General features: G+C 35.0%; 1 protein-coding gene across 2 annotated transcripts; it reads left to right on the top strand.

Moving 5' to 3' along the window:
- Window positions 1–417: 417 nt before the first annotated feature.
- Window positions 418–2,376, top strand: LOC138402764 (facilitated trehalose transporter Tret1-like). 2 transcript variants are annotated; one of them, XM_069500720.1, is made up of 3 exons: window positions 418–523; window positions 598–736; window positions 883–2,376. In XM_069500720.1, exons 1-3 carry the CDS (start codon window positions 488–490, stop codon window positions 2,148–2,150), a joined length of 1,443 nt encoding a protein of 480 aa, XP_069356821.1. In that variant the 5' UTR covers window positions 418–487; the 3' UTR covers window positions 2,151–2,376. The 2 variants fall into 2 exon arrangements, with proteins under 2 accessions (XP_069356821.1, XP_069356822.1); XM_069500721.1 differs by lacking the exon at window positions 598–736 and having other exon boundaries at window positions 437–523.
- Window positions 2,377–16,944: the final 14,568 nt, after the last annotated feature.

The following is a 16,944-nucleotide window of genomic DNA, read 5'->3' as shown; positions in this document are numbered from 1 at the left end:
AAACATAATCCAATACAATTAACCATTTGCCTCATTTTGTAGTTTTAGTGATTTAGTATGCTTCAAATCCGCAATGTATAGCGTGCAAAACTCGGGTCAATGTCCCGCCTACGACGCGGCATTGACTCCGAGAGGCCTACTTACGCAAAGTTCGTTGACCTCTAGCGTCAGTCAGATGTTTAATTTGCAATATATTATACTAAAATTAGGATTTTATATATATATATATATATTGCGTTTTTTGTGGTATTATATTATCAGCTTAGAATAACAACTCATATCAGTAATAATCATCAGTAGGTACTATCATCTGTCTTCGTTTTTGCCAGCGTTCTGTTTACACCCTGTATATTATGAAAATTGACATTAAAAATTCACACTTATCACGTTAAATAGATAAAACAGTTTTAATGATTTTACTTGTAGATAGTGTTTTTATTAGCATTTTTAAATGAAAACTTCTAATACTTAGCCAATCTCAGTAAACATGAACTGCTTTAGCGATATTTATTTTTGGAGACAGGTATGTTTATTTTTTTTTTAATAAAATAATTTTATATTGATTGTACTTAATTTTAAAGTGCATATTTTTTATAGTTATTGGTGCTTATACCCTCCTGTTTGATATCGGTCGGTACTGGTTTCATGTTGTCGTTTCCAGCGGTACTGAACCCTGACATACTGTCCCTAAACAGCACTGGAATACACGCAACTCCAGATCAGGCCTCTTGGATAGGTAATTCAAAACTTGAATTCAAAACTTATTGTTTAAATAAAAATAGTAAGCAAATGAGCAGGCGGGTCACCTGATAATGGCGCCAATTCTGTTGTCTTTCTCTAAATTAAATTTAGAGTGTCTGCATCTCTTTCTTTCTATTTCAGCTAGCAGCAATGGAATTTCGGGCCTTGTTGGATTTTGCATGGTACCACATATTATGCAAATTTATGGCCGAAAACTAGTTAGCATTGGATTAAGTTTTATTTCTGTTCTCGGTTTCCTTATATTTTCACTGGCCAGTAACATTCAAAGTTTATACGCGGCAAGAATCATGCAAGGAATATCAATGTGTTCAGTTTATATATCAGTGTTGATATTAGGAGAATATTCACATCCAAAAAGGCGAGGATGCTTTGTGTCTATAAAGAAAAGTATGGTCGCAACTGGTTCACTGATGTGCCACTCCTTGGGAATGTGTTGGACCTGGAAACAGATTGCTGCTTTTGCAACTGTTCCATATTCTCTTGCAATCATTTTTGCACTTTTGTGGCGTGAAAGTCCACCGTTTTTGGCTTTGACAGGAAAATATGATGAGTGTGAAAAATCACATAGGTGGATGTTTGGAGAAGATGCAAAGAGTAAGAGACAATTAGAGGAGTTAATATCAACGCAGATGGAAGTGAGGAACCGGGCAAAGAACAAGGAAAACCTGTGGGCTGTGATCAGAACTTTGCTAAAAAAAGATTTCATAAAACCATTTTTAATTGTTTCTTTATTGACAATGATATTAAATGCCAGTGGAAGATTTTATATGCTTGCATATGTGGTACAAATTCTAACCGAAATTACGTATGACAAGTCTATCGCTGTATATTTGACAATAGGTTCTGACGTATTAACATTAGCTGCGTTAATAATATCATGTTTTGTGATCCGATGTTGTAAAAGGCGGACCTTACTGTTTACTTCCGGTATAAGTTGTGTGTTTTTGATGACGCTCACAAGTTTGATTACGTTTCTGAAATGCCGTTACGATATTGGAAAATCCGTGTATAGGTGGTTTATCCCTTCAATTATTTTATCAAATGTTTTCGTCGCTAACGCAGGGATGGTACCCGCAACTTTTGCAATAACGTGTGAAATATTTCCATTGGAGCACAGAGGTGCAGGTTTGTGTGCAACTGGTATAGTTTTTACGATTTTGTTTTTACTTGTCATGAAATTTACTCCATTGATGATGGAGAAAACTGGAGTCGAAGGTACATTTGGCATTTACGCGCTTCACGTGGCGGTCGGTTTGTTGATATTATATTTCATTTTAAATGAAACTAAGGATAAAACGTTACAGGAAATTGAAAACGAAATCAGAGGCATTAAACAATCTAAGATTTATGAACATTATTTAAATGACAAACCTCTGATCAAAGTGTGATACCTACCAATATTCTTCTTACAAAGTAGGTAGTTGTAATGTAACTTTTGGGATAATAATATAGGTGTCGTCAGTCGTCGTCAAACTCCTTGTTTTGCGTTCCACCGCCTTGCACTCCACCATAGCTGTCTGGGTCACTCACAGCATTTAGTATACCATCCATCTATTAGTTTTTAATATTTCTATTGTTATTCGTGTCTGGTGTTCAATAAATACTTAAATATAATTTCGGATCATTTTAACTTAAAAGTAACAGTAGTCTAGTTTTATGTTTGGATCCAGTTTTATAGAAGTTTTATTTTCTATAAGCTGTGTCTACCTACTTCAAATCGTTAACGACTAACAGATGCCAAGAACTCACAAAATTTCAGCTCCCATAATAATATACGGCGCTACATAATATTTCAGGTTGTTCAATCACAGGTGTCATATTTCCTTTACCACTGCGTGGGTAGCTAGGCAACCAAAAAATGTAAGCCGCTAGTCGCTACTTAAAAATTATGGTTCGTCAAAATAAATAAAATAAAGTTTATAAAACACAATAAATACATAAAAACGAAGCATAACAAATTAAATCGTTACCCATTAATGTCGTATTGAACCAAAATTCTTTTTTCCAAAGGACCAACAAGTAAAAAGTAAAGATGGCCGAAACGTAACGCATTTGTCTCCCTGCGTGCGACGCCATGATATTTATTTAAAAAAGGAATACATTTAAATTTCGAATAAAAAAACGATGTCCCGTTTTGTTTCTCTTTCGCCTGCCCGCGCTTTGAGATAAACCCATAGATGTGTAGAACGGTCTACGCGTCTCGTAATACATAATTATTTTACAACATAAACTTGTTAACTTCAACATTCAAAAAGAGTGCTGGTTTTCAAAGTCAAAGTCAAAGTTACGCGAACGATATTTCTGTTTTTATTTAAAATGGCCACCAAACAGAACAGCTGTTGAGTCATCTTTAACGAGGTGTTTTACAACACACATATGTAGTTTTACGTGAAGTAATGTAAGTAAGTAAGATTTAAGTTGTGATGTAATTTAAAAACATTTTAATATTAAAATGTTAATCTTCTATATTTTTAATACAAAAGAAATTCTTTTGTATTGATGACTGAAATTGTAGCTTTTAAGCTATTATACGGAATTTAAGCAAATGGTTTCGTGAAAGGGCCTCTTTTTTAAATCTTTTATTAACAGGCTTTTACATTTATGTATGTCAGCCTGTGCAAGGGCTTTTTATGCGAAACTATCAATATTTCCATCCTCTTCTCACATCTTCTTTCATACAATACATATCCCGCAAACCACACAACACGTCTATGGACAAAACGATTGGACGCACCTCTCTATCGTATGCCATATATTAAACAGGGACACGAATATTTTCTTTTTTTTCCAAAGGCCGGTTATGACTCTGTGTTGAAGATCATAAAGAATTTAAAAATGATATTACTAAGACGCTGGACGGATATTTTGAATGTTTACTTTGATACTGTAGCGTCGTTGTTTTTTAACGAGCGGTGTAGGGACTCAAGAAAGTATTGGCCTCTAAAAAAATTTTTACAATTTTTACAAAAAAAATAAAACCGACTTCGTTACACAAACACTAAAAATTTAAAAATAATTTAATTTATTACCGAATATATTATGTATACAAGAGTTAATATAGTTCCATAATAATACTTTTTGGTGCCGGTGCCAATTAGCTTTAGCTGCGCGAATCGTCTAGACTTCATATTTTTATGGGACTCCACAATGGCACCTCATTGGCACCGACCCCAAAAAATATTATTGTGGAACTATATTAACTCTTGTATACATAATATATTCGGTAATAAATTAAATTATTTTTCAATTTTTAGTGTTTGTGTAACGAAGTCGGTTTTATTTTTTTTGTAAAAAAAATTTATTTCACAATTTTTAGTGGCCCCGTGGAATTATGCTATGACTGGTTAAAAATCTACTGTTTACTAAGCTATTACACTGATCGCGAGCAATTTACTCTTATCCGTTGAGGAGTTCCAGTATCTATCTTCGAAGATGTTCATCAGATCTTCACCAAATTGAAATGGGACCAACTTTGAAGTATACCCTTTCAAACAAAAAAAGAATTTTCAAAATCGGTCCAGGCGTTTTCGAGTAATCGGGGAACATACATAAACCTCCTCCTTTTTTTGAAGTCGGTTAAAAATTATGTATTGGTCGCGACTGTAGCTATTATTTTACTATAGCAGATTATTTATTTATACTGTAGTGACGTCATACCTACGACCCTTATTTGGGTAAATACCAATTGTTATTGGTATCGAATTCAAATCTTTGTAGATTTTTGTAGGTATCCATAGGTTCGGTTCTGCAAACTAATGTGCAGGTAGGTACATGTTCCTACAGGTACCATTACCACTAGGTTCTGATTGATTTTGGATATGTCATTTATTATTTACTAGCTGATGCCCGAGACTTCGTTCGCGTGGATTTACGTTTTATAAATCCCTTGGGAACTCTTTCATTTTCCGGGATAAAAAGTAGCCTATGTCACTTTCTAGGTTTTTACCTTGCCAAAAATCACGTCAAATCCATTGCTCCGTTGCAACGTGTTTGAAGGAAAAACCAATAAACCAACAAACAAACACACTTTCGCATTTATAATAAGGGTACTGATTTGACGCCTGCTAGTGTAGATGAAGCCTCGACGTTTTGTTACAAGTTTCCTAACTGCCGTAAACTGTGCCATAAGTCCCTCCCATTTTTAAAATATTAATCAGTACCCTTATTATAAATGCGAAAGTGTGCTTGTTTGTTGGTTTGTTGGTTTGTCCTTCAATCACGTCGCAACGGTGCAACGGATTGACGTGATTTTTTGCATGGGTAGGTATAGACATAGATAAAGACTGGAGACTGACATAGGCTAATTTTTATCCCGGAAAATCAAAGAGTTCCCACAGGATTTTTAAAAAACCTAATTCCACGCGAATGAAGTCACGGGCATCAGCTAGTACTAAATAGTATTAGTAAAGTTAGGTATTAGAAAAACGTCAAACGAGAAAGTAAGACCGGCGTCTACTTTCCAACAGGGTTGTTTCTCATAGGCCGGTCGGATTTAAGACTCTTGACGTCCGGGTGTCCTGCTCGATAATAATCTACTTTTATTGAATAAAAAAAGGTATTTTTGATGGTATCTTATTTAAAATGAAGAATGGGAGATTTTTCGGAATGTGTTTGTGATGTTCGAGTATTAATTCTCTAAGTTTTTCACATAAACCATTTATTAATAGTGACTTGAATGTGGTACCTAATACGGTTTATATTTAGCCGCGATCTTCGAAATCACATATTATTCATTACTAGCTGTAAGCTGATGCCTGCAACTTCGTCCGCGTGGAATTAGGTTTTTTAAAAATCCCGTGGGAATTCTTTGATTTTTCGGGATAAAAAGTAGCCTATGTCACTCTTCAGGTTTATCTAGGTATACCCATGCAAAAAATCACGTCAATCCGTTGTACAGTTGCGACGTGATTAAATCAACAAACCAATAAACCAACAAACAAACACACTTTCGTATTTATAATAAGGGTACTGATTATGATTCGTATATTCCAACCCTCACGCCCGTGTACAACATAAATATAAAAAAGCCAAAGAGAAATATAATACACTTACATGATTTGTATTTAGTACCTATACATACATGGCATAACAGATATATAAGTTATAACCAATGCATCATTATTTGCAAGAGTCCAATATTAATAAACTATTTAACCACTGGAAATGATCTTTTCTAAACTGGCTCAACCCTGCAATTTCATTTTCGTCGCATTTATTTAAGAAATCCTGTTAGATCATTTTTTATTGGAGGTCTACGCTATGGAGGTATCTACGATATAGCTATACCGCTTTAGGTTACATGCAAAATTTAGATTCCAGACCTCTAGCTATTTGAGCTGTACGTTGGTTATATCAGTCAGTACTTTAATGAAATTATAGAAACATATAATTATACATATCTCACACCCAGCTTTACTAACGTGTTTAGTCGACGTTAGCCCGACTAGTTTCGAACCCATCCGGGGTCATTTTTCAAAGGGACTCAGTTCGCACTCGCGTCGCGGTTGAGATGTATAATGTGTCACTCACGATAGTTTAAATGCTAAAATACATATTATTATTGGAAGTTTCTCCGTAGTCTATAATTACGGTGAACACCTACCGTCAAGTGAGCCGTCGTCAGCATCTGTCAGCTTATGCTTTACGTAAAAAAACGTCGTACACATACGAAAATAAACAAAAGAAGCCGCTTGGAAAGATTTTTTCCCTACATTTGAGATATCCCCGCATGTCTGCCCCGCAGTCATCAATAATGGGAACTATTTGAATCGTTTAGTAACCACGTGACGACTACGGTTACGATACGAGCAATCGTACCCCACGTAGAGAGTCGTATTCATACTATTGTTTCTTTCAAAATGTAATAAATTTTTTCAAATGCACATCTACCAGAAATAAGAAGCCATCAATTTCTTTAAACCTAAAAAATAGTATAAAATATGTAGTAGACTACATAATATAATAATTACATTGCCTATCCTATAATTATATAATAATATTATGTCCTAGCTGACAGGGCTTGGCTTCACATTGTTAGGTTCCCCTATTTAAGAAGATTGATAGGTACTTAATATTATATTTAAATCCGAAAGTGTGTCTTTCTGTCTGTAACTTTTCAAGGGTCATCCATTAAACCGATTTTGACAGGTACAGAGATAGCTTGCATTCCGGAGACGGAAAATAGGTTTTTTATCCCAAAAATTAAAAGTTCCCATGATATTCTTAAAACCTAAATCCTTGTGGACTAAGTCGCAGGTGGTTAATATATTTGCGAAAGACAAGCGCGAATTGCAAGTTTAATTATGTGCTTGCTCCAATATATTTTGAGATTCTGCTCTTGGGGATATAATATAAAAATCGCATTGTCTAAAGACACGACCTTTTTAATGTCAAAATCGGTTAAACGCGGTGACTTATGAGCAACGGTGGCGGAATGCCTCGTTTTGTTACTTTTACCCTTTTTTATTATCTTGTTCAACAAAGGTTAACCTTGGTGATTCACCCGTTTCGTTCATTTCGAGTTTTTATGCCTTTTGAGTATTATTCAACTCTTTTTTTGTGGAATTTGTTTAGATCCGACCTACCACACAAATTGGGTTGCTTTTAAAAGGGTGGATAAATTTATTGATTTATCCTGTCCGATAAATTATTACCATGCAAATTAATGTTAATGCATTTTTGAATACTTACTTAGCTTACTTTTTTTTTAATTATGTGACATTCAACATTACAATAATAGAACCGGTTAAATTACTAAAATCATTTAAATGTGTAATTTTAGCCGAGATAGCCTAGTAGTTAAGAATTAAGATGTGGGTCTCCTAAGGGGTCCGCGGTACGATTCTGGGCACGCAACTCTAACTTTTCGGAGTTTTGTGCTTTTTAAACAATTAAAGTAGCACTTGCTTTAACAGTAAAGGAAAACAATGTGAGGAAACCTGCATGTGTGAGAGTTCTCCATAATCTTCTGAAAGGTGTGTGAAGTCGGTCAATCCACACTTGATGATGACGATGATGATTATTTGGTAAAATTCAAAATATACCAGAAAAAGTTATAGCACAATAAATCCACAAACGATTCATAATTGTCAAAACGCTTGGTGGGCGATTATTGTTTTCAAAATATTAATTTGAAATATTTCTTAATTAGAATCTCGCTGACAAAGGATTAATTTTGATGGGTCCCATTTTGCATAATGAAGCGTGCGAGTCGTGTTTAGGATAACCACGCGTTTTGGAAATTATTAAATGATCTCTTGAAAACCGAAAGTTTAGAATATAAGTGGGTATAGTCCGCGACAGGTCGAGATGGTAATCGGGGTAAGAGACGGGGGACGCCCCGCACACCCGCACTGCGTCAGCGCGGGGGCTGTGTGGGTGTGCAGCCTGCAGGGCGTTCCCTCCCCGATTGCTATCTTGACTTGTCGCATACTATACTGTACAGTACGTGGTAGAAAATAATGTACCTTTAGAAAGAGATAGCGGTTTCGTAGAGCATTGTCTCTCGTTGAGAGCGACAAAACATCACATAGGTATAAGTGACAGAGACAACGCTCTATAAAGCCGAAATCTCATTCTAAAGGTCAATGTACAATATTTCTTGCCGGCTACTGTACCTAGGTTATGGTACCTTTGGAATCGTCTTTACTAATTTTATTTTTTTATTCGTTTTTTTTTGACAATGTGTTTAGTTAGTCCGTCACTAAAGTTTAGCAAATTTTTTTGCATCATGAAATAAAGTTTAGATATAATATACGGTAGATAGGATACGGATACATAATATGATATTATAATATGGTATTATTTGTATTATTTATATTAATCTGTATTATTTATGTAATGTAATTTAATTTTGTTAATTAGCTTTAGGAAATGTATGTTAAGTTTATGCATGCTGTGGTTGCCTATAATAAGCTTGTCATTTTGTGAATGTATTTTACATAGTTAAAATTGTTTTTGTGACTGTATTTGTGAATGACTAAGCTGTTGGTAAACCCAATAAAGAAAATAAAATAAAAATATTAATTACCATTGCAAAATTTGTATAATCAATCATCAATATTACAATCGCAACTGTTGTGATTTGCTAAACTTATGGTATTTTTGTTATAACGATGGATTGTAACCAATACTGAGCGAGCATCGACCAATCAGAGGTGATTACGATCGTCACTCTGTAGCTGTCATTTTAGCGTAATCGGTAGGCCGATTGTCTAAAACCTGCATCAATCATTATTACAATCTCAATTGTTCTGATTGGCTGAATTTGTGAGATTCTTGTTGCAACAATGCACTGTAGCCAATAGTGAGCGAGCGTTAACCAATCAGTGATGATTGCGATCGTGATATTGTAGCTGTCACTCTCCCGCAATCGCGCAGCTGGCCCCTGATTTTTCGGCTACTGTGACATAAAGAACAAGGAAGTAATATTGCATAGTTTTTCAATATTATTTTTGTACGAATCCCTAATTTGTTAAGTACTGCATGGTAGCACTACTCATGCAAAGAATATGCGATGAACTGGTTCACAAACATTTTATTTAAGAGGTAGTAATTTTAATATTATGTATTTACTTTTACGTTTTAATCCCTTATGATTTAAAAATTATTATGAATTGTAGCTTCTGATGTACGGACTCTCCTATTATCATCATCTTCTTAATGAAAGTCCACTATTGAACATAATAATTTATTAAGTACATAGGTACCTACATCTTATCCAATATACTTATATGTTGCCTTCCCGTCCCGTCCCGTTGTTCCCGTCACCTTCTTTATGTCTCTGTACGTTATACAGTAGGTATATTATTATGATCTGTTGTTCATATGTGCTCTTCACTCTACGACTTTTCGCCATAGGTACAGTGCGACAAGGCTCTTTTGGTACTTGAATGACATTGACAGGGGGCGTTAGTTGTAGAACAAAGGCTTCTAGGCTTCTAAGCCTTAGAATATTCAAACAAGAACAAAGGGGACACTTGACGGCAACGTTAGTTCCGATTTTCGCCACGCGCCAAAAGAGCCTTGTCGCACTGTAACAGCTAACGTTTTCCAGTGAACAACAATTATTATGAACTTTAGTACCTGCCTAATGGTATAGTTGAAAGATTAGTTGCCTTACTAATGTGAATCACTGACTAATATCTTGCAAAAACCCATACTAATATTATAAATGAGAAAGTGTGTCTGTCTGTCTGTCTGCTAGCCTTTCACGGCCCATCTGTTCAACCGATTTTGACGAAATTTGGTACAGCCCGTACAGCGATAGCTTGCATTCCGGGGAAGGACATAAGCTACTTTTTATCCCGGAAAATCAAAGAGTTCCCACGGGATTTTCAAAAACCTAAATCCATGCGGACGTAGTCGCCGGCATCATCTAGTAAAAAAATAAATCTATTCAATGTATTGCAAATTCAGCAAGTGAACAGAAATTATACCTACTACAGTAACGTATAGTAGGTACCCAATTTGAATAAATGATTTGATTTTTGACTTTTGGTACTACGTATTACTACCAGTAGTTGTACCTACCTACGTAGCCCTACAGTGTTTTATTTAATTAAAAATTGCTTGATTTTCTTCTTCCTATTAGGTATGTAAAACGACCCATAAAAGGTTGCCTGCAGATAGATAGATAGATAGATAGAAATACTTTATTGCACACAAAAAATATTACATAACTATTACAGAAACTTAAACTAACAAAATTATTGTATGCAAAGGCGGCCTTATTGCTCACAGCAATCTCTTCCAGGCAACCTTTGGTGAAAGGAGAAACTAGGTGTGTTGGATAGTACTTACACGCAATACAGAAAAATGAAGTAGTATAATATTATATAATATAATTAACTATTTCAGTAATACATACATAACTATCATACATATACAGATTGAAAAGCAGTTAGAAAATTGCTCAGTATATTATCTACTTACAGAAATGAGGTTGCCTTTACATTCCTTTTGAATAGGTATACCCACCTACTACTTACTAGCTGTTACTAATTAACTTCTAAGTATTTCTAAGCCCAGAGACTAACTCAAGAATCCAGAAAGATAAGTACATAAGGTGGTTTACTATTGCTATGCATTAGTAATAATAAAAAAAAAAAAAATTAATTAAATATATCTTATGTATAAAAACGATAAGAACGGTAATCTAACGATTACCCCGTACCTACATCTAAATCAATTCAGGAGTTTAGGAGTTACGGTGGAATAAAGAAACTCACATACATTCATAGGTACATACATAATACGTCATGAACTCTGAAAACATTAGGTACACTCCTTTTTTCCGCAGTCGTGTGAATACTACAAACTTCTGCTACCTATATAATGCGTAAAAAATGACTCCTCACGCGCTATTTTAATTTATGTGTACTTGTCAAAAGTACGATTTTAGTCTTTTATTTTAAAGGTGAACCGTACTTCTAACATAGAGTTAAAATGGTGCGTGAGGAGACATTTTTTACGGACTATATACCGATGTCAAACTATTTAACTATTGCTAACATGTATCAGTAAATATCGTCGTTTATTCTTGTATGAGCCTGCCCTTAACACATTAATTAAAGTCAAAATCACGTCATTTGTACCCGTCCGTCTGTCCGTGCGCGACTGAATGCCAATTTTTCACATTATAATATTACAATAATTATTGCGAATGAAAATAAACTCCCAGCGGGAAACAAATAGAGACATTGTTGTCATGAAATGTGAATAATAATAATATATTGAATTTATAAGTCGTGGTTTTTATAATGTTAAAACTAGGGAAGCCCGACTTTATCCGCGTGGATAAAACCTCTTTAAAAACCCATGGGAACTCTTTAATTTTGCATGCAAAAGTTACATCGATCCTTTGCTTCGTTACGGCGTGATTGAAGAACAAACCACACCTAACCACTTTCGCATTTATAATGGGTAGTATGAGAAAACCATTAGAATCGACGCCACTGTGGCTATTTCTGTTGTAGATATAGTACGCAACAGGTTGAGACTTGAGATGGCAATCGGGGTATGAGGAAGGGGGACGCCCTGCACACCCGCAAAACCACACGCGCCGGAACTGTGTGGGTGTGCTGGACGTTCCCTCCCCGATTGCCATTTCGACCTGTCGCGGACTATAACATAATCTCTAAGCTAAACAAAAATGGTAGGTCTAAAAAGTATTGTTTGTAGTCACGAGGTTTGACAGTTTTTAATTAAATTATGATTGTATGTCCTTTTCTTATTACATTGGTAAGTAAAAGATATGAATACTATAAAATTTAGTTGCTACCAGAATCAGTACCAATGTCACTTCAAGGAAAAGGCGGCAACTTGGTTTCCAACAAAGTTGCAGAGTACGATGTCAATTTCGTAGTTACACTCACATAATCAATACCCTTATTATAAATGCTAAAACGTGTTTGCTTGTTGGTTTGTTCTTCAATTACGTCGCAACGGAGCAACGGATCGACGTGATTTTTTGCATGGGTAGATATAGTTTAAGTAAGACCTGGAGAGTGACATAGGTTACTTTATATCCCGGAAAATCAAAGAGTTCCCATGGGATTTTTAAAACCTAAATCCACGCGTACGAAGTCGCAGGCATGCTCGTAGCTTTAGTTTTAAGTTTGCGTAATAATTATCACCACTATATCTTACAAATGTAACACCATACCAGACCATCAATACGAGTAATTTATTACCTATTTTGAATAAATCATTTGACTTTGACTTTGACTTTGACATGAACTAGTAATTTTTATTATTACGCTTGCTAATTTTCACTTTAATCTCTTAAAACCTAATTAATAATTACACAACCGACGTACAAGATTCTAGGAAACTACAGAAAAACCGACAGAAATCGTCGCTGCATTAAAATAATTATAATAACGCTGTACCTACCTACTTACCTCTGCACTCAGTTCACAAAACTGCATTTAAGCTATAGGCAAAAACCGGGCTTTTCTTGCCTTAAACGAAAAACAATCTGAAAAATCCTGACCAACCGTTAAACACTATCATAACTGACTGCCAGGTACGAAAGATTTTGGAGGCGGCACTAGAAAAGGTAAGTATCTAAATATATTAGATATGTATAAGATATAGGATACTAGCTAAAATATTAAGAGCCGATTATTCAATCGTCGAATACTTTAGATTTTCTATACAAAAACTGTCAAAACCTCAGAATTACTCAGATAAAAGTTATTCGACGATTGAAAAATCGTAAATTGAAGCTAATACCCAGTATGCATTGCAAATTGCAATGCGACTAGGGCACCACCTATTTATAGATTGATGGTATTATATCACAAACCTACCCGCGAGTTTCAACATCTATACAAAGTTTCAACTCAATCAGATGTAGGTACGATGCGCGAATGCATAGCTAAAAAACCGACAGATAAGTAGTATAGGTACATATATTATGTTATAAGCGTTCTATATAATATAATTATACCTACTTATTATTCAACTTTACACCGCTGTGATTTTTTAAAATTGCGGGATGAGAAAAATGGAGGCGAAAAGGACGTTTGTAGCGCGCCCACAGAAAAGTCTATGTCCAACCTTGGACGAAAATAGACTGATGGTGATGATAAAGTGAGATTCTGTTTACATAGAGATCTGTTTCACACCTAACTATCTAGGTAGCTAGGTAAGTACGACCTAATCTATCTTTAAGAAATTTAGAAAGTACACATTCCGCTATACTCAGCAACAACAAGGTTCCCTATTAATTATTATAACGACCAAACAATATATTGGCTGTTGTAGTTATAACTAAGTATAAACTCGAAGTTACTTAAGTAGAGAAACAGGAGTTGATGTCACGTTGGTGTAGACGTTTGAAAGCAAACTTTTGTAATACCCACTCAATTTTTACCGACTCCATGTGCCCAACCAAATAATTCCGCCAAAGAAACGTATATCAAAAAACAATGACATACCGACAGACAGAACAAAATGAGCCTAATTACCTGCAATTGAGGCAACCAGTTCCCGACAAACTCAATTATGACTTGAAAACTGGTTTTTTCACCAAAAGAGATCTTATTTCTTACGCTACAAGACTTACAAAAAAGTTTTTCGACGGTCAAGTAATATTTTTGTACGCGTATTACAATTTTAAGCTCCACCCAAGATAGTTTTTTGTTGAAAATTTTTCGGGGCACAGGCGTGGCCTAAACGAAGCCAGCCCAAGTAATTGCGTTAAAAAAATTCCCGAAATTACTTTGAACATGGCGATTTGCGATGTTTTTTTTAATTTCCTTTTTCTCTCTGGCATTTTCCGGCCGGTTTTTATGCGGACCGTCCTCAGTCCTCACATCACACATTACATTTCAAAGTGTTGTGTCAAAAACGTTTAAGAATTAGGTGCATGCAATGTACATCTCGTGTAAGTACATGATATTATCTTTAAACGTGAAACATTTTACTTTGTTTTAGTAACAAAACGAGTTTTGTTAACTGTCAAATCAAGCGTTGATCAAGAAAACGGGAAACAGATTCTTTAATTTAACGAATCCTTGCTGCGTTACACATTTTGTACTTAATTGAAACAAATTTAAAAACACGGCTAACCTACCAAAAAACGCACTAAAAAGCAAAAAACAAAATCACATATTATTGTGTAAATATGACACCACCTCAGAATAAGGACTGTTAGAAGTAGCCCTATTGTGACACTTACTGTTAGACCGAGATAGCTAAATGCATTTAAGCTCTTGTTAGAACGTGACAAAATGATTATGTTTTGTCCTTATCACCGTGGCCACTTTTTTTTGTTTGTCAAAATGTATTTGTACGTGAGTATTTAACAAACAACGTGAAGTGTAGAAGGAATGACATTTCACAAGTAAGAAAATCTGCTTGAGCGAGAGGGACTGAGGGGGCCACGCTAGTTGCAAATCTGGACATATCTGTGGACGCCACACTGTCTCCATATTTAATTTTTTCAAAAAAAAAATGATAGCCGGTGTTACTCGAAATGATGTAAGGATTCTAACGATGCCACGTACGTCTAAATCTGTACAGGCATATGGAAGTCATAGTGGAATAAAAAACTCAGATAAGTACATAAAACATACCTTCATGAACCCTAAAAAGTCAAAACATTTACACTTCTTATTTTGGACAGTCGTGATAATACTTTTTTGAGCATTCGGTACTATAACGGTGAAGATAAATAAGCTCTATCCAAAAAATCACCAGCTTCGATGTCTGGACAAAAGCGTTGTAAGAGTATAGAATCTTCTATCCGATTGGCAGTCACATCGATGTTTTTAGCACATCGATATCTTCAAAGCTCACAACATAAAGTACCAACATTCGATCTGATAAAACTACTATGGTGTTGAAGACACTGAATCTCAACAACCGATTGCCTATCAATTTATAGCAATCAAATTTATATTGTTGGATAGATTTTCATGCTGGCTGAGTTTCACACGTTTTTTTTACATTTCGTATCTGTTTAAGTTATAGCGAGTTACTCTACATACAAGTTTGGCTTTATGATCTAGACTAGCTGGAGAGAAAATATTCATAGTTACCTATACCTACTTGACAAACAGGCTGCACTTTTGAATGAGTTCTAAGTTTTCTCTACAATCATTGCAATTATTTCTTTTCTTCCTAAAGTTTTGCAGAGATATCCGGATACTTACCTAAGTACTTGTAAATGTGTAAAATACTTAGAAACCTGCCTTATGGTATGCTCCTAATTATGGTTAAAACCGTATTCAAATCCACCCAAGAAGTTCAGAAATTATCGACAAACGCTAATTGTGGCTTGGTTTTTTTTTTATACCAAGTGATTTAGAGAAAAGAAGTATCTATTGATAAGTAGTTTTCAAACTTAGTCGTAGTTCAAAATATGCCCTTTAAATAAATAGCTCATTTGTACTTAAGTCTGAGTTACAGGTAACTTCGTACTTAGAATAAGCACGATGTTTGTAATTTGTATGACATTTTAAAGTTAGTTTCAAGAGTAGATTTTAATCCAAAGTGCAATAAGTGTTATTAATGTTACCGTGGGGAGACCGTGAGATCGTAGATCAGATCCCACTACGAGTGTGACTCTCTTTTTATTTTGTTATTATTTTACACTTTTTCAGGTTTTAAAGGAAGACTAAACAAAATTGTCCTGGATATGAATAATAACCATAGATATGTCACTACTTAGCACTCAGCACTTAGCAGGGTCCATACAAAGCGTAGCAGCACAAAATAAAATATTATTTTATAAAAAATAATTTACTTATTACGGCAATTTATAAAAAACCCGGAGAATTTTTTTCGAACCGGTTTTTGTTTCAACGGGTTTTGAAGTTGGGAGTTGGGACATCTTGCATATAGGATGGACGTACCCACTGCGGCCCTGAAGCCCGTCAAAGCCTCAGTTCAATAATATACCGACAACGAAAAAACAAGAGCAGACTAGTGCCTAGTGCTTAACCGGTGCTCTTATTGTTTTTCCTGCAACAATAAACAGTCTAGACTGTACCGAGGACAACATTGTAAATATAGCCTTTATGTTCTACAGCGCAACGCCTCATACCAATCTTTAGTAGATACATATTAAGTAAGTATGTTACTGTGATATCTATGACACATCCAAAGATATGCGAGTAAGACCTAAGATAGCCTGAGTATACACGAGATATACCTACTCTATCCGCGGAAAGAAATTATCTTCTTCTTAATTTACTTTATGGCTTTCAGTAGTGCCACACCGAAAGAAATTATTAGTATAGCGCACTTTCTGTTACGTAATCCTATACAAATGATAGAGTCAAAAACCAGAATGGGCGCTAACCATTTTGAGACACCAATCAATCACAAACAAAACTATGTTTTCTAATTAAATTTTGATTGTTTTTGAAAACATTTTCTAATTGAATTTCGAATGTTTTTTGAGAACATGTTTGTGATTTTGTTGGTGACTCCAAATTGGTTAGGTAGGTTTAGGTCAGTTAGAAAGGTTCAGTTATAAACTATATTTTCTAATTGAATTTCAAATGTTTTTTGAAAAATGATTAACACCCACTGAGATTTTTGCTTCTATCATTTGCGTGGATTTCAATAATAGAGAGAGAGCGCTATACTAACTTTTTTCTGTGGATAGAGTATAGCCGTTTAGGATTAAGTGTACCAAAATTAGATTTAGATTAGGCACTGTGACTT

The sequence above is a fragment of the Maniola hyperantus genome, chromosome 9 (assembly GCF_902806685.2).
Source record: "Maniola hyperantus chromosome 9, iAphHyp1.2, whole genome shotgun sequence".
Lineage (NCBI taxonomy): Eukaryota > Metazoa > Arthropoda > Insecta > Lepidoptera > Nymphalidae > Maniola > Maniola hyperantus.
Note: the sequence above shows the minus strand (reverse complement) of the source record. Positions and strands in the feature narration are given on the sequence as shown.